Source organism: Cervus canadensis, chromosome 8 (assembly GCF_019320065.1).
Source record: "Cervus canadensis isolate Bull #8, Minnesota chromosome 8, ASM1932006v1, whole genome shotgun sequence".
NCBI lineage: Eukaryota > Metazoa > Chordata > Mammalia > Artiodactyla > Cervidae > Cervus > Cervus canadensis.
The window spans coordinates 45,894,912-45,914,150 of record NC_057393.1 but is presented as its reverse complement, the minus strand read 5'-3'; the positions used below and the strand labels follow the sequence as shown (position 1 = coordinate 45,914,150).

The 19,239-nt window shown below is 36.7% G+C and overlaps 1 protein-coding gene across 1 annotated transcript in view; it reads left to right on the top strand.

Annotated features, from left to right (window-relative positions):
• The window catches only part of LOC122446790, a 457,573-nt gene continuing 438,334 nt past the window's right edge, over nt 1-19,239 (top strand). Inside the window, exons 1-4 of the mRNA XM_043477284.1 lie at nt 1-28; nt 240-351; nt 592-745; nt 867-1,225. Of these exons, the coding sequence (XP_043333219.1) occupies nt 1-28; nt 240-351; nt 592-745; nt 867-1,225 (653 nt within the window). The remainder of the gene's footprint in view (nt 29-239; nt 352-591; nt 746-866; nt 1,226-19,239) is intronic.

The following is a 19,239-nucleotide window of genomic DNA, read 5'->3' as shown; positions in this document are numbered from 1 at the left end:
ATGACTCAAGCCACCGCGAAAGCGGGAGGTGAGTTCCCTTGTAATTAAGTGTTGAGCGCCTTGATGACCTAATGCTGGGTGCGCGCAGAGTGGTCAGATCCTACTCACGCAGCTGTGGCTCTCCGTTCAACTCGGCAAGTGCACCTACCGCAGTAAATACCACCGGTACGTCATTTACGATGGGCTTCACGATGGGCTCTGGGGGTTGACAAACAGCCGCCAGCGCTGTGTTCTCCTAGGTCACTCAGCGGCGCAAGCAGGTCGCCCTCTGCGCGCTACAGCCTGCGGGGCGGGAGCCTTGGCGCTCACCCCTGGAGCTCAGCTGGTGCTGACGTCTGTTCAAGCCCTTCAGTGTGCCCGTCCCTGAGTAGGAGGGAACGGAGTTTGTAGCAGTCGCTTTGCCCGAAGGGAGTCGCGCCTCTGCTCTAGCAGGCGGCAGCCCTGGTTGCCCCTCGCTCTTCCTGGATCTGCGTTTCTGTCTGACCTCTTTGCACTGACTCCCCCGCCAGCCTCTCCAGCGGGAGGCGCATTTGGTTTTGCATCCCAGGAGAGAACCAAAAGGGCTTCTCATACCCTGTGCTTTTCCTGTAGACTCGAAGACCAGATATTACGAAGTGCGCTCGGGGATCGCTCAAGGAGCACAGAGCTTCCTCTCTCTGTTTTGCTCGGGGGTGATTTATCTCAGAGCTGGCGAAAGCGTCCTCCCCGCCCCGGCACCTGCAACTTGTTAGGGTTTCTTAGTCCTGTGTGTGCGGTTCCAACATCAAAGTTTTTCTTCCCCTACCCGAAAAATCTATCCGTTTAATCCATTCTCCTCCCTCCGCGCTGTCTCTGCCAGGCCTCCTCTCTGTGCGGTGAGTGGATAGCGGGGCGTGCAGTGTGGCAGCGGCGGCGGAGATTGGAGGGATCAGGCAGAGCAGAAGAGAAGGAGATGCTGCGAGGGGCTCCCAGGTCCCTGGGTAACCGTTTGCCAGGCGAAAGAGCTGGGTAAGAGTACAGAAGAAGCGTCGGAACCTTCTGGGACGCTGGTGCCTAAAACCTGGATTTTAACCACCATCCTGGTTGCGCGTCTCTGCCCCTTTTCTAATTTGGTAACTAGTGGAGAGAAGCGCTTGGCACGAGCGCTCTGCGGGACCCAAGCTTCAGGCTGCTCGGGATCCGTGTGTCCGCTGCTGCGGAAGGAGCGGAGGGGAGGAAGCCAACCGCTGCTTACTGGAGCCTGGAGGTAGGCAAGGGGGTGGGATCCAGATTCTAGCGCTCAGCCCAGATTCCAAAAGGGTGTCTGGTTTCACGGAGAGGAGGCATTCTTCTCATTTCCCATCGCACTCTCTCATTTAAGGATTCAGGCTCAAGAACAACCAGATTAGGAGCACTCTCAAGGTGGACTGCCTTCCTCCTCAACGCCTGAATGCCAGTGCTCTTTAAATTGATTTGATTGCGTTGGGGGTGTTTAAGCTTTTCCAGGAAGTTGATAGCTTGCAGATTTTGAAAAGGTCCAACTTGATTTTATTCAGTTTCTTAAAGGATGTGTTTCCTGTGGGCAAGAATTATGGGAAATAAATGTCAGTGTCATATACAACTGCAATAGCAGCTTAAAAATCACCTTTATTTCCTCCCCAAAAGTTTTCCCCATGCAAGTTTTCTTATTGCCCAGAAGCAGTGCATGGAGACTTGGTTTGCTTTATTATATGTGTACTGGGGAGGGGGCTCTCCTATTTTTAAAGTGCAGAATATCAAGGACATTGCCATTATTTTGTATTTCTTTCTATTTTCCCCTATGCTGCCCATATAACAAAGCACTGTGAGTGTAGAGAGAATGGAACGCTTTTAAAATCTGAAAGAATAAGGAAAGACTTTGCTATTCTCAGCCTTGCTTGAAGTTTTTATTTAAATACCAGATCTTTTTTAGTTAGAAGTAATTTGAAATAAGACTGGATTAATATTGTCAGTGCAACTCAGCATGATAAGATTTTGCATGAAGCATATGTAATTGATCCCTATAGTTGCATGTTAGCTGATGACAGAAATTGCTTGAGATGATAGAAACAGCACTTGATTTTTTGGCAAATGAGACTCTTGGACTGGGGGGAAATCTTAAAAAAAAATGAAGGTAAAATTTGTGGCAAGAATATGAATACATTGATGAAAATAGAAGGCAAGTTAACTTAAAAGGGTGGTTTATTGAAAAATCAGTGCCTGATGTATCACATCTACATATGATAATCAGTGAAATAAATGAACCAGTTAGTATTCCGAGCTTGCAATACTTGGCTCTATAGAAAAACTGCTGTTACATTTTATTTCCAGACTCATTTGTGAGAATGATGTTGGATGGGTTTATTAACTTCCTTACACATGTGTGCTGTAGATCCCGGGATATTCTGTAAAGCAGAGAGAGACAAGGTCCAAGATCTGGCCTCCTTACTTTTGTCATCTCTTTGCTACTGGGTATTCTTCACATAAGCTGCAACTAGTGGAATCTTCCTTTCTTCCTTCTTCTCTTGCTCTATACAGTTGTAGCTTCCAATCTGGATCTAAGTCTCACCGCAGTAAGTCCTATCACTCATGTATTCATCTTCACAGGGCAGCTTTGAGTTGGGGTTTCCCTGAATTGAAATAAGTCAATATCCCAATAATAAAGTATATGTAGTTGTTATGTAGTTGTTGGATAGAATCTGAGTGTATCCTGTTAAGCCAAGTGGGGCAGCAAGGTGTCTGGGGGAAGCTAGGGTACAACTGAAGTGGTGAGAACGTGGCTAGGAACATGGATAGTAACTTAAAGAAAATTGGAGCTGTGTGGAAAAGAAGGAATAATGTCAAAATCTGAGGGTGTGTGTGTGTGTGTAGAGGGATAGATTATCTTCAGCAGGAATCAACCTTCTCTTAGATCTGCATGGATAAGTTTACCTGAAAGGTCAGACTCCTTGCTTGATAAAAGCTTTGAAGAGAATTGAGAATCCTGTGAAAATAAACAGCTCTCATTTGTAGCTATTGACTTTCAAATAAACTCTTCAGTACTAGGGTCTAAAACCATCTTTCTGAAATTTTACTGCCTAAGAATGCATAACAATTGAGATTTATGACCCCTAACACAGGAGAAATTGGTTCAAGAGGACCCAATTAACTGCATGTTTAACGCCATGGGTGATTCCAATTCTCCTAGTTCAAAAATTATCTGGTGAAAATATAAGCTTTGTGCTAATGAACTTCTTTTGTTAGGGAGAGTGTTGTAAAGTCATATTAGTCTAAATTCTTTCTTATTTGACTTTTCAGTCTTCCTTGCTTTCCATTATCAATGTCATTTTTATTGTCATGTCTCTCCTGTGAGATGATGACTATTCTCAAATACCAAGTGTCTATCATTTGTGTATTTGAAGCGCTGGATGGTGGCCATTTGTGACTAAAACCAGGAGGCACTAAAATTAAGGTGATGGAAATGCTTCACAATTATTGTGCATTAATAAATTTAAAAAAAATTAATGTGCTGATGGTTTGATTAAAGGATAACTTTAAGTAAACATTATGATTATCTCTTCCTCATTGAATGGGGAGGTCAATTTTGAAAAGATTTAAAATCTTTAAAAGAGTTTAACATGCTAATCTTTTTATTTCACATATTTACATGATTTCCTAATAGTGCAAAGTAATTCAAGTAGTTTATGTGAAATTATAAAAAGAGAAAGTAAACTTAAAATCCCTACAGATTTTTTCTACTATTTATCTTTGTTTTCATTAATAAAACTTCACAAGTGGACCATGAAAGTGAAGGAACTGATTGATGACATCCTGAAACCAGTGGTAAATTTGGTCATTTCTTTTGGGTCTTTTCCTTTGCAACTGACATTTTCGTGACATTCTTAATTTCCCCCATTCTTTCCAAGCAAAGTAAGCCGGTTATTGTTGGGGTCATTGCTGAGGTCATCAATATGTGTGGCATTCATTGCCACATTCTGGTATCAGTATTCTGATTTCTTTTTTTTTTTTCTTTTTCATAGTATTTTCTTATACAGTGCTGCTTGTACACAACATTTTCACAATAGTAAACATTTACAGCTTTTTACTACTCACAAGGTTTGCACAAAATGTCACAGCATCAAGTATAGAGGAAGATTTTTTTATTTTGTTTTATTTTGATTTTTCTTGTTTTGTTTTAAAAAAGAGACATTTTATTCAACTGCATATATATTGGTAACTACTGTTTTAAAATATGTGCATGTTGAAATTTTAAAAATGCATGCTTTAAGAAAATATGGCCTCTCAAGTAAGGCAAGGCACAGATTGATGTGAATTATGTGCTAATTTTTAGGTGGAGTTTTTATTTTGTTTTCCTTGAACCTCCAACAACCTCTTTAGATATTTCATTGATAACACCACCCAAGAAGTGGGAAATTTGAGAAGGAAATCACAAAGTTAGTTTTATCCTAGCAAGGTAATCTTAACCTAAATGAAAGGAATGGTTTTGCTTTATATTAATCCCAAATAACAATGTTATGATTGACATATTGAGGTTGAAACATGATGCCACATGGTCCACGATTCCTGACACATATTGGTTTTTTGTAAAGTAATGATATCACTGATAGAAAAATACAGTCCATTTCCTTGTATTAAAATATATAGCATTTTCTTGGAAGTTCTAGGTACTTCTTTTTCTATTATATAGCCTCTCTCCCCATGGGATGAAAAAGAGAGAATCCTACATGGTGGCGCCATTCTGATTAAGGATATTTTGCATAATTCTACCTTTGAACCATCATTTGTTGTTGTTGTTGTTACTAAGTCTTGAACCATCTTTTGTTGTTATTTAGTTGCTAAGTCTTTGTGACCCCATGGACTGCAGCCCACCAGGTTCCTCTGTCCATGGGATTTCCCAGGCAAAAATTGGAGTGGGTTACCATTTCCTTCTCCAGAGGATCTTCCAACCAAGGGATTGAACCTGTGTCTCCTGCATTGGCAGCCAGGTTTTTTGCCACTGAGCCACCAAAGAAGCCCTGAACCATCTTTAATTACTATCTATAATAAAGGAAACATTGAACTTTGCTCTAGTGATATATTGTCTGACAGTCTTTTTCAAACTAGTATACTATCTATTTGAAAGTCTAAATGTTCATTATTGTTAATTAAAAAAAAAATGATTTCCCAAGTTATGTCCAAAAAAAAAAAAAAATTAACTCATCTTTTCTCCACTCTTTTCCTCCTCTGTGCTCTGCTCACATCATAACTTTAAATATTATCTCTTAAAGTGATTTCACAAATACCAGATAAATATATTGTTTTTATCAACTACATTCTTGTCTCTGTTCTATGTACTTAAAATCAGAATGGCTCTTCTCTCACAAACACTATTTGTGTTGATATTAAATTCCTCCATGCTACCTGAGAAAATTCATTCACACTAAGTCAGTTATTTAATGGTTTCCTTAACAGGCTGCTTTGCATTTTACTAGTGGACCACTAGAGGAAGACAAATCCTAACACATATTTCAGTGAAAGTTTTAAAGTCCTCAGACAAAACCCTCTGCAAGTTAAAGTCTTACAAACCACAGTCACATGTAGATAGGCCTGAATTGCAACCTGTTTGAGATCTGCTGGTCTCTGCTATTTAATAACTGATATCTGGAGTGCCAGAGTCTACCGAAGGACTTCAGGCACAAACAAAGAATAGGAGCTTGAATATGTAAATAAGATTTGTACAAGGAGAACATGACATTATCGTTAATAAATCTAGGGAGCAGAAGATGGGATCCGGGGAACAGAGACATATCAGAAAAGCGGAGCATGTATTAGATTCTCTTCTTGGTTTTCTTTTGGCAGGGTTTGCCAATGGAATCACATTGGAAGACAGAATTATTATGCAGAGAATAAATCCAAGAGGCAGGAGAGATCATAGTGCCTAGGTCCAGTTCATGTTATCTCTGGGAGTAGAGAGAGGATGTTTGTCTTCCTATTTCTTGCAGTTCTTTCACCAGACACTTTGAGATTTTGTTTTATGGGATGACAACTAAAAGTTTGATTCCCAGTGAAAAGTGATGCTTTCTTACTTATTTTTTAATTATTAAAGCTATGACATAATTTTCTTCTAAGAATTATATCTCCTTGGGTACTTATATAGCAAAATGACCATGGTTGGTCAACCACATAATTTAAATAAAATAACTTACAATTTATGTAAAAATACTCTTACATTGGATTGTTTCTAGATTTTATCCTACAGCTGCATAAAATAGGGTAAAACAGAAATACTGGCTTCTGCTTTAAAGATGAATAAAACATTAGAAATGATGTATGTGATATTAGGTATTTTGTAACTTTCCTACAATTTTCATTTGTGAATTACTTACTTAAATTTCCACCTCTTTTTTAGTGCTGAATTCCTTTCAGGTATAAAACAAGGAAGAGAAAGAACCTGCAATTGTCATTTGAGACTTAAGGTAGCTAACTACGAACGATGTTTTTAAAAAGGCTCTCAAAGTTATTTTCTCTTACTGCTTTTTTCTTACATACTTCAAATAATAAATTATACATATTTATGCATTTGTGCATATACATATATATGTATGTTAGAATTATCTTGGATTTATCAAACTTTTTATTCTAGTTACTAGGTTTATTGCTTTTCAATTTGAAGTCCTTTTGCCATTGCTACTAAGGACACATTTTTCAGAGAAATTAAATAATCAGTTAGTTATTAATTAATGTAATATTTTGATTTCAAAACCTCTGTAGGAGCGTTTTTAAAAAGATAATTCTACTACAAAGCCACAGTCATCAAGACAGTGTGGTACTGGCACAAAGACAGAAATATAGACCAATGGAACAGAATAGAAAGCCCAGAGATAAATCCACGAACCTATGGACACCTTATCTTTGACAAAGGAGGCAAGGATATACAATGGAAAAAAAGACAACCTCTTTAACAAGTGGTGCTGGGAAAACTGGTCAACCACTTGTAAAAGAATGAAACTAGAACACTTTCTAACCCCATACACAAAAATAAACTCAAAATGGATTAAAGATCTAAATGTAAGACCAGAAACTATAAAACTCCTAGAGGAGAACATAGGCAAAACACTCTCCGACATAAATCACAGCAAGATCCTCTATGACCCACCTCCCAGAATATTGGAAATAAAAGCAAAACTAAACAAATGGGACCTAATGAAACTTAAAAGCTTTTGCACTACAAAGGAAACTATAAGTAAGGTGAAAAGACAGCCCTCAGATTGGGAGAAAATAATAGCAAATGAAGAAACAGACAAAGGATTAATCTCAAAAATATACAAGCAACTCCTGCAGCTCAATTCCAGAAAAATAAATGACCCAATCAAAAAATGGGCCAGAGAACTAAACAGACATTTCTCCAAAGAAGACATACAGATGGCTAACAAACACATGAAAAGATGCTCAACATCACTCATTATTAGAGAAATGCAAATCAAAACCACAATGAGGTACCATTACACACCAGTCAGGATGGCTGCTATCCAAAAGTCTACAAGCAATAAATGCTGGAGAGGGTGTGGAGAAAAGGGAACCCTCTTACAACTGTTGGTGGGAATGCAAACTAGTACAGCCCTATGGAGAACAGTGTGGAGATTTCTTAAAAAACTGGAAATAGAACTGCCATATGACCCAGCAATCCCACTTCTGGGCATACACACTGAGGAAACCAGATCTGAAAGAGACACGTGCACCCCAATGTTCATCGGCAGCACTGTTTTATAATAGCCAGGACATGGAAGCAACCTAGATGCCCATCAGCAGATGAATGGATAAGGAAGCTGTGGTACATATTACACCATGGAATTTTACTCAGCCGTCAAAAAAGAATTCATTGAACCAGTCTAATGAGATGGATGAAACTGGAGCCCATTATACAGAGTGAAGTAAGCCAGAAAGATAAAGAACATTACAGCAACTAACACATATATATGGAATTTAGAAAGATGGTAACGATAACCCTATATGCAAAACAGAAAAAGAGACACAGAAATACAGAACAGACTTTTGAACTCTGTGGGAGAAGGTGAGGGTGGGATGTTTCAAAAGAACAGCATGTATACTATCTATGGTGAAACAGATCACCAGCCCAGGTGGGATGCATGAGACAAGTGCTCGGGCCTGGTACACTGGGAAGACCCAGAGGAATCGGGTGGAGAGGGAGGTGGGAGGGGGGATCGGGATGGGGAATAAGTGTAAATCTATGGCTGATTCATATCAATGTATGACAAAACCCACTGAAATGTTGTGAAGTAATTAGCCTCCAACTAATAAAAAAATAAAAAAAAAAAAAAAAGATAATTAAGAATCAACCTGGTTTTATTTTATTTGCTGAAATACATAAGCCAAATGCTATTCAAATCATTATTTATACTATACATTCTTAAGATTTAATTGCTTAGAGTAATTAAAGTATAAAAGTTGTATTCACCTATGTTATGATTTAGTCATTTGATCCATCAATAAAATCTAATTACTGTCTAAAAATAATTTGACATAATTAACACAATATATGTTATTCAGAACAAATTTTAGGTAGTGTATTACGTATTAAGCTAGCACCTGCATAACATTTTATGTTCTCTTAAATGGGTTCATAAATGTTAAACATTATTTTAAATTATTTAAAGGGTCTTTAGTTGCAATGTTGTACATCTAAATTGAGCTGGTATCATTATTTGCATCACATTATATACAGTTTAGGAGAAGGCAATGGCACCCCACTCCAGTACTCTTGCCTGGAAAAGCCTATGGACTGGGGAGCCTGGTAGGCTACAGTCCATGGGGTCGCAAAGAGTTGGACAGGACTGAGCGACTTCACTTTCCCTTTTCACTTTCTGGCATTGGAGAAGGAAATGGCAACCCACTCCAGTGGTCTTGCCTGGAGAATCCCAGGGACGGAGGAGCCTGGTGGGCTGCCGTCTATGGGGTCGCACAGAGTCAGACACGACTGAAGCGACTTAGCAGCAGCAGCAGCAGCTATGTATGCACTTAGTCATATCCAACTCTTTTTTTTCATTTATTTTTATTAGTTGGAGGCTAATTACTTTACAATATTGTAGTAGTTTTTGCCATACATTGACGTGAATCAGCCATGGATTTACATGCGCTCCCCGTCCTGATCCCCCCTCCCACCTCCCTCCCCATCCCTTCCCTCTGGGTCTTCCCAGTGCACCAGCCCTGAGCACCAGTCTCATGCATCCAGCCTGGGCTGGCGATCTATTTACATTTGAATCAGTTGTAATGAGGTAGATGAAACTGGAGCTCATTATACAGAGTGAAGTAAGCCAGAAAGATAAACACCAATACAGTATACTAACGCATATATATGGAATTTTAAAAGATGGTAACAATAACCCTATATGCAGGACAGAAAAAGAGACAGAGGTGTATAGTCATGTCCAGCTCTTTGCAATCCTGTGGATTGTAGCCTGCCAGGATCCTCTGTCCAGGGGATTCTCCAGGCAAGAATATTGAAATAGGTTGCTATTTCCTTCTCCAGGGGATCTTCTGAACCCAGAAATTGAACTCGTGTCTCCTGCATTGCAGGCAGATTCTTTACTGCCTGAGCCACCAGGGAAGCCCATTAGTTACTATACCATTGCTAAGTAATATATTTGCTCTGACTTTGCAGTCAACCTGAAATATAATACTCCAAGTTTTCAGATATTATACTGTTTTCTCTAAGAAATATTTTATTAACTTATTAAAAATATTGTAAATTTTAGGATATGTGTGTGTGTGTGTGTGTGTGTATATATATACATATATATATGTGTATATATATATATATATATATGTATATATGTTCTTGCTCACCACATTATGGAAATATGGGGGAGTATAATTTGATTCTATATTTTTGTAATCAGAAGTATAAAAATTATAACCCTATGCAGATGCATACAATATAACCACACAAGAATACCCATAGTTCTCAAATTCCCTACCACTATTCACTCTCTCTCTAATATATATGGTGTGTATTTAACTCTGAGAATGATTTTCTATTGCTATTTCAAATTCATCTGAGCCATGATATACTGATAATTTGGCATGTATTAAGTAATTTCAGACCCACTTGTAAACATTCTTTTCCCCAAATTAGCAGATTAAACTTGGTGAAAAGTTAAATAAGCATGGCAACAATATATAGCCTTGACATATTCCTTTCCCAATTTGGAACCAGTCTGTTGTTCCATGTCCAGCTCTAACTGTTGCTTCCTGACCTGCATACAGATTTCTCAGGAGGCAAGTAAAGTGGTCTGGTATTCCCATCTCTTTAAGAATTTAAAGAAAATTTCCATAGTTTGTTGTGATCCAGATAGTCAAAGGCTTTGGCATAGTCAATAAAGCAGAAGTAGATGTTTTTCTGGAACCTCTTGCTTTTTTGATGATCCAACAGGTGTTGGCAATTTGATCTCTGGTTACTCTGCCTTTTCTAAATCCAGCTTGAACATCTGGAAGTTCTTGGTTCACGTACTGTTGAAGCCTGGCTTGGAGAATTTTGAGCATTACTTTACCAGCATGTGAGTTGAGTGCAATTGTGTGGTAGTTTGAGCATTCTTTGGCATTGCCTTTCTTTGGGATTGGAATGAAAAATGACCTTTTCCAGGGAACCACCAAGGAAGCCTTTTAATCCTATGAGAGTTTATCTGAAAAATTTTGCCTAAGAGAACTTTCTTAGTGAATGACTAGTACAGTTAAAAAATAAAAAAGAAAGCAAATGAGCAGAATGATAGTAGGTTTTCTGGTGTTCAACATTTTTGACACTGAGTGGCTACAATTTAAGAAAATGAATAAATAACAATGCTGTTAAAAAAAAAAAGGCTGACTTTTTCTGGAATTGTGTTTATTCTCCATCACTATACTTGTTGAAAATTATCTGAAATGAAAGCACAGTTAGAAGTAATTATATTTTTTAATAAGGACAGTATACTCTATTCTAATTTTATTAGAATTGTATTTATAGAAATTACATATCTTTCTTTCTTCATTTGTTTTTCAGAACAAAACAGTGGCCTTCAGCTCCTTTACTATTTAGTAGCGTCAATTAAATTTTAGAGTAAAATTAACATAAAAGTTTAGATGGAAAATAATCATGGAGCTATGTTTAGTTCTTAAAGCTGGCTACTATGAAAGTGAGATTTGTCTGTCAAGTTGAGTCTTCAGCCTAAGACCTGCCTGCAGCCAAAGTGTCTTACCTGTTGACATTCTGAACTGAAGGATGTATTGTAATCAGAGCTTTCTCATTTAAATGGTCATTATCAGACAGATAATTAGGAGGATAAGAATTAAAAGAGATCAGCAGAGGAGTTATTAGCTGATTTCAATCTAAAACAATATGGAATCAATACCATTTCTCTAAATGTGTGTGCACTAATTATTAGAGAAAGTAAATATAAAGGCAGGGATTATCCTGCCATGGGACTATCTGATTATATCACTGAAACATTTGATGATATAATTTTGCTGAGACTCATTGATCTACTGGACTAGACTTTGGCTATTTTGTAGTTTCTTAACAGCAAAAACATGAGCACATAATTGGGCTTTCATGAACACACACTTTAGAGTCTTTCCTTCCTTGCAGTATTTGTAGTGATTATGCATTTTTATAAGAAAAATATTACTAATATGAGTGTTCCATTATGTTGTATCTCTGCATGGGGGTCTCCTCTTGATCCAGAACTTATAGATAAAATCTATCTGCTCTACCTCACCTTCAATGTATAATATGAAACAGGTACAGGATAACTATTGCAAACACCCCTATTCAGAGTGAAGTGAAATGGGAGATACATTGCAGACTATATTCCATTTCATTCCTGCTTGTAACCTGGCCATGTGTTTCCAAGGTCATCTCTTTTTAATAATATCTCCCTAATGCAGTTGTAACTTATCATACAATACTAATATTCTGTATTCTTACCTATGCTTACTAACACTAGAGCTTCATTAGGTACAGCTCTACTTCCCAAGTTACCTCAATTTACGGTGTTATCAATCTTTCAATGCCACACATCAGGGGTCACCATCTTCCTAGATTCAAAAGTGCCTTGCTGCCTACTAGCTGACTCCAATATGTGATTTTGCTACAACACAGGTTACTTCTCAGTATCCATTTTTATATCACTCAGAATGTTACTTTTTTTCTAATTTCAGAATGCTAAGTCACTTCAGTTGTGTCCAACTCTTTGTGACCCTATAGGCTGTAGCCTACCAGGTTCCTCTGTCCATGGATTCTCTGGGCAAGAGTACTGGAATGAGTTGCTATTTCCTCCTCCAGGGACTCTTCCAGACCCAGTGGCTGAACCTGCATCTCTTATGTATCCTGCATTGCCAGGGGGGTTCTTTACCATTAGCACCACCTGGGAAGTCCCAATTTTAGAATAATACTTCCTAATAATGAAAACTTGAAAAATAAAAAAAAAAAAATGTCATCAGCCCTACTATTGACAGATATAACTGTTAATTTCTAGTTGCCTGTAATTCTTTTGTCAAGTTCATTTTTTTAATTAAAAATGTTTAATTGGAGTACAGTTGATTTACAACATTGTATTAGTTTCTGCTGTAAAACAAAGTGAGTGATACACGCATCTCACACATATCTGAGCAGATATATATATATCCGCTCTTTTTTTTTTTTAAGATTCTATTCCCATTTAAGTCATTACAGAGTGTTGAATAGAGTTTCCTGTGCAACTCGGGAGGCTCTTGTTAGTTACCAGCTCTCTAAATAGTAGTATGTTTGTGTCAATCCTGCTCTCCTAATTTATCCTTCCTCTGCCCTTTTCCTCACTGGTTTGTTTTCTACATCTGTGACTCAACTTCTACTTTGTAGATAGGTTCATTTGAATGTATGTGTTTGTTTTTAAAATTATTATGTCAAGGGGCTTCCCTGGTGGCTCAGTGGTAAAGAATCCTCTTGCCAATGCAGGACATGTGGGTTCCATCCCTGGGTCAGAAAGATCCCCTGGACAAGGAAATGGCAACCCACTCCAGTATTCCTGCCTGGAAAATCCCATGTACAGAGGAGCCCAGTGGGCTACAGTCCTTGGTGTCACAAAAGAGTAGGACACAACTTAGTGACTAAATAACAATGGAATATACGTAACATAAATTATTAAGACAAATCTATTGATATTTCCCATTACTTTTGCCTCTCATGATTTGTATAAAAAGGTATTTCACTGTGCCATCATTTGAATATTCACAGTTATATCTTCTGTTTTTAAGTTTTATTTTAGATTTTAGTTATAGCTGAGTTACCTATAAGATATTGATAGGAATCTGAGTTTTTAAATAATTTTCCAAATAATTAACCAATTACTAAATGGCCATTTATTGAGCAGTTTAAATTATACTAGAAGATAGCTCTAAATTAATGTTAAGGGCTTTCTATGAAAGGAAAATTATTTCATATTTTTTAAAAGGCACACTTTGAATTTGTATAAGACATCTTGGGTATTGTAATCAGATGTTATTAACAGCATTATATCACCCTCCTACCGAGATAACCTTGGTTGTCCTACTAACTTAGTATGATTAATGTAGTATTCATTATTAAATCAAATTTGACTAAAAAATATAGAATTCTCATGATGGTTTGAGGTTGATCATACAGGAACAGTGACCAAACTGCTTTAACAAAATATACTCTATCAGTGAACCTTTAACATCAATAGAAAATATGTTTCCTTCAAAAGTCATTCAAATTCATATCATAGTAATGTGCTATTTAAAACTGTGTTCAAATTTTATGCGGAAATCACCTTCAGAAGAGAGAGTGTTTTGAATTATTTTACTATCGGTCATTTCTGTTATAGAAGATACTAGTAGAATGAAACTGTATAGCAAAAATATTTCTAAGTCTTGCTTTAGCACCCATGCATTTAAAACAGTAGAACAAATTTCTTCTCATCAAGTATCAAGATAGCTACTTGATATTCTTTCCAATAAGATAGACCTTTTTATGTTTCACTGTGAAACTGAAAGAGCTGCTATAAAATTAATGAGTATTCCTGAATTCATTACAGTCCCTAAAAAGAATGGCTCCCTCTGTCTGCTGGTATCTATTTTAGAGATGGGTTTAGGAAAAATAATATTTCTATTTTAGGTAATGTCTACTCAGAGATTGAGTTTACTGTATACTTCCTAGCTGTTAAATAATACACATGTGATATTTTAAAATTAAAATAAAATTTCAATGATAAAAAAGTTTTTCTTTTTTTCCCTATTCCTATTGGAATAGAAATATATGTCATTCCTTAAATATATGCTGTTTATAATATAATGAGCTGTAAATATATTTAAAAATTGAAACTTTCATTAAAATTTGTCCTTTGAATGAAATGTGTTTTTTCTATTCTGCCTGAGCTACTTGAGTAGGACTTCCTAGAGGATCCAGTCAGTGTGTGCTCAGTCATGTCTCACTTTCTGTGACCCGATGGACTGTAGCCCCTACCAGGCTTCTCTGTCCCCAGGCAAGAATACTGAAGTGGGCTGCCATTTCCTATCCAGGGGATCTTCTCAACCCAGGGATAGCACCCACATCTCTTGCATCTCCTTCATTGACAGGCAGAATCTTTAGCAACTGCATCACCTGGGAAGCCTCTTTTAGAGGATAGGGAAGAATAATGCTAAGAACTTAGAATAGGAAATTTTACAGACTCATTCAAGATACTTAATTTTCAGAGCATCCGCAAGTTCAAAAAATCAGGAGAAACAAGGTTTATGATCACATTTATCACAAATATATGTATACTGTGCATTATATCTTGCTTTCTTCTGAAGCCTTTGGATAGAGGGGAAGAAGGGTATTGCTATTAATATAGAGCATATCTGTTTGAAATTTAAATGTCTGAAAGTGAATTATTAATTCAAATATTATAAAATGTGACATATATCCCATAGTATCACAATTATGCTTTATGTTTGTGCTACTTCCACATGCCCAACTAATCTAGTGAGAAAATTCAAAGATACCTAGGAACCCTGGATCTCAAGATGGCAGCCAACAAAAGGCTAGAGTGTCACCAGCTCCTTTCAGAAGATTTAGATAATTAAGCAATAATCAATCTTTACTCGAAGTTCAAGATAGATTGAGGGGAAGAAAGTTAGGTCATCTGAGGCAAAACTAGCCAGGGATTACCAACAAAATCCTTCTGGAATCCCAGGAGAACTTTATTTTGGTAGTAAGTATGTATTGTAGAGTCTCAACTTTCCTACAGGGAAGAATTACTATGATATGATAGTTTGAGAGCATTATTGCTTAGCATATGTAATGAAATTTGGATAATTGTTTCAAAGTATAAAATGTGCATGTTTGAATTCAATTAAATCATATGGGACCATGTAATTATTAAAAACAATGATCAAAGAGCTTAAGTGAATTAGATTAGGTTACAAAGGCATGTATTGGCAGAATTGGGATAAGACACCAAGATTTCTGACTTTGTTTTTAGTATTTTGCCTTTCCATAATTCTACCATTTTGTATACTAGACTCTTAAAGACATACTGATGTTTTTCTAGTTTGACAGATTTTAATTTCAGAAATTCAACAAAGATCTTTGTATATATCTTATTCACTTTAGATCAACTACACATTTTGCAGGATTTAGGGTAGTCATAGAAATTTGGTAATAAGTAAATTAAGGAAATAAGAAATTTTTGAGTAATAAGAACATTTTTTGAATACCTGTTTTTTTCTTCTTATAAGATCTTACATAACTGATTAAACAATATAAGGTTATATGCAGCAGTACACCAAATCTCTATTTTTATGATGCATTTTAAGACATGCTATATTTAACTTTAATTTCCAGGAAGTACTCTTGCATGATAGAAGGAAAATCAGACATCTGAATTAAGAGTTTTGGATTGTTGTCTCAGCTCTGTGTTGTAACTTTTTAAATTTGCAATGTCTGGATCTCAGTTCCGGATTAAAAAAAAAAAATGCAAAGCTTGATTTAAATGATCCCAAATACCTTTTCAAGCACTGACAGTCTTTGATCCTACAAATATGCATTTTGTTATTCAAGAGTATCTTCTCTTTTGGTAACATTCATTAAGGGCTTAGGTATGATTTTAATTCTTTTAGCTAAAGCTCCAAATTGACTTTACGTGCATTAGACTAGCACCCAATTGTTCTGTTCAGATGTTGCAATGACAGAATTCTAGAGTATGTGGGTTTGTTGTCACCTCATAAACACTCATATCTGTAGACATCTTGATGATGTGCTAGTTTGATTGTTGGGGCATAATTGAGTCATCATTGAGCACTGTCAAAATAAATGTCTAATCACACCATTCAATAGGTTGGCTGCTGGATTCTAAACAGTACTTTTTAAGCTCTTAAGTAAATACAACAGAAAAGTCTTAGACCCTCATTTAAATAGCTATAGAATGATTTGAAATAGTGTGTGGAATTTAATGAAAGCTTCAGCAACTTGAAATGTCTTGTACTTATCCTTTACCATCTACCAAAATGTTATTTTCCCCAGCTTTAACACAGTCTGTAACTGAGATTGGAAGTAAAAGTGAGATAAAAACCAGTGACTCAAAGCCAAGCTAAATCATTAGGATAGCTTTTTTCTCCTTTCTGTCAGCTGAACATGTGAATAATCACATGGAACCTAAGGGTATAAACCTGTATCACAGTGAATAATGAATGGTTTAGTTCCAATTAAGAAGTTTCCTTTTGAAAAGAACGAGTGTAATGGCCCTCTTATGAATAAATTAAAGTTAGTTTGAAAACGTGATTTTGTTAAACAAATTTGAAGTGCTTTTCCTTCACTTCTGGGAGTCCCTGATAATGCCTGTTCAGTCTTCCAGTTTTTAATTTAGGGCTAGCAACTTCCCCTTGATGTGGAATCAGCCATGAAATATCCAACTGATAAGTTTAAGCTAGGATTTTTTTGTTTGGGGTCTTATAAATACCTGAGCGATGTCTCTAGAAGTTTTAAGTATAAAATATATAATGTTTGAAGAGAATATTCTAATTTGCATAATTTTTAAGGATGGTTTGAAGTTTTTCTTCTTATTATGACAGTTTTAATATTGTTCACAGAGCTATTTCTACTTGCTTCTGTATTGCAGTAACAATGTCTGTTTGGTACTTATTTTCCAAGTCTTTTACAGAGCAGTGCTTTCTCAAAGCAATTCTACACATGAAACCTCTGTGTAAAATAGCAGTATTATTTACATGTAAAGTTTTAGGTTATGTCTGGAATTTATTATTTCATACATACATTTGGGCAGAAGTGCTTCCCAGGTGGCTCAGTGGTAAAGAATCTGTCTGCCAATGCAGAAGATACAGGAGACACGGGTTCTATTACTGGGTCAGGAAAATTGCCTGGAGAAGGAAATGGCAACCCACTGAAGGGTTCTTACCTGAAGAATTTCACAGACAGGCTTCAGTCCATGGGGTCACAGAGACGGACACAATTGAGTGACCGAGCATGCTTGACTGAGCACAATCTGCTAAACAGGGAGAGCTTGAATTATTATTTTACTTTTACTTAAGTATTGATTTTGCATATACCATATTATGGACAGTGTATAACTTAAATATGTGATGATAATACACAGTTTCTTTATACATAAAAGAAGATGCTTTTAATTTAGACAGATAATTGCAATTGTGAGGTGTACAGGGATATGTGAAAGTCTGAATAGGGTGTGCAATAAGAGTACTAACAGTGTTAGTACTGTTATTAGTAACTAACCAGTACTAACAATAAAGTGCCTAACAGTACTTACAGATTACAAAGTACTTTTTAATATACTGCCTTACATGATTATTATGAGAGCAGTGAGGATATTAGGGCAGGTATAATTATACCTATTTAAAGATATAAAGACTCAGTTGTGTCTGACTCTTTGTGACCCCACGTAGCCCTCCAGCTCCACTGCCCATGGGGATTCTCCATTATAGACTACTGGACTGGGTTGTGATACCCTCCTCTGGAGATCTAACCCAGGTTTCCTGGATTGCAGGTGGATTCTTTACCATCTGAGTCACCAGGGAAGCATAGTATTGTATAAACCAACATGCACACAGTAATTCTAGAACTGCCATTGAATTACATAGATCTTGACTTGTGGTATAGTGTTCTTTTTATATAATGCAAAACATTTAAATTGGTTAAAGTCATTTGAAGAACCACGAAGTCTCCCTCATCTTTTTTGCATATGTGAGTTACAACTGTTTGTAATCAGGTAAGATTCCATTTTTATATTCAGGAATAGCCTATTATGAAGCATTTAGGAGTGGACATAAGTCCAGAAAATTACCCAAATATTGTAAGTGTGTAGGTGAAATATGTATATTTGCATAACTTAGTACACGTAAATAGTTGAATACATATATATATATATACATATATACAAATTATTCATAAACATCCATAATTTGAAATACATTCATGTAAAAAGTGATCTAATTTTTAACTAGCTGATGAAAGATGAAATGACGGATGAAATGGAACTCTTCCTTGATCCCCAGGAGTCAGAACCTCAAAGTGCAGTCTTCCTTCACTCTAATCTTCAACAAAGTTTTGGAATGTTCTCTCCTCTTCAGTTTTTGAGAAGTATTGGCATTACTTCTTGTTTAAATGTTTGGTTGAGTTCACCAGTAAAGACATCTGACCCTGGGCTTTCTTTTGTTAGAAGTCTTTTGATTACTGATACAACGTCCTTACCAGTCAAATGTATACTTAGATTTTCTATTTCTTCACAATTCAAACTAGGTTGTATATTTCTAGGAATTTATGTATTTCTTTTAGGCTACCCAACTTCCTGGAGTATAATTGTTCATAGTAATATCTTAAAATCCTTAACATTTCTGTGATATCAATTTTTTGTCTCCTCCTGAAACCATTGGTAATCAATAGTCAAATCCATTTCACCTGTCTTTACTAATTAATTATTGCTACAAAAGACTTGCATGTCCTTCAAGCTGCAGGCAGCCTAAACAATAAGGTATTTGCCTGAGGTGTTTTTAGGAACTTAGAGTTAGCTGTGTCTAGTTTGAGCTGAGATAGTTTAAGACTCGATAGGTCCACAGATCCTCCACTAGGCTTACTCCAGGTCTGCTTGATGACATTTTGACGTCAGAGGGCTCCAAAACTCCACCGTCAGATGCCACTAAGGGACTCCTTCTTGCACATGCAGAGGCCTCCAGCTTAGTTAAACCTGTGCAGAAGGACAATAACCACACCTTTTTCCAATCACC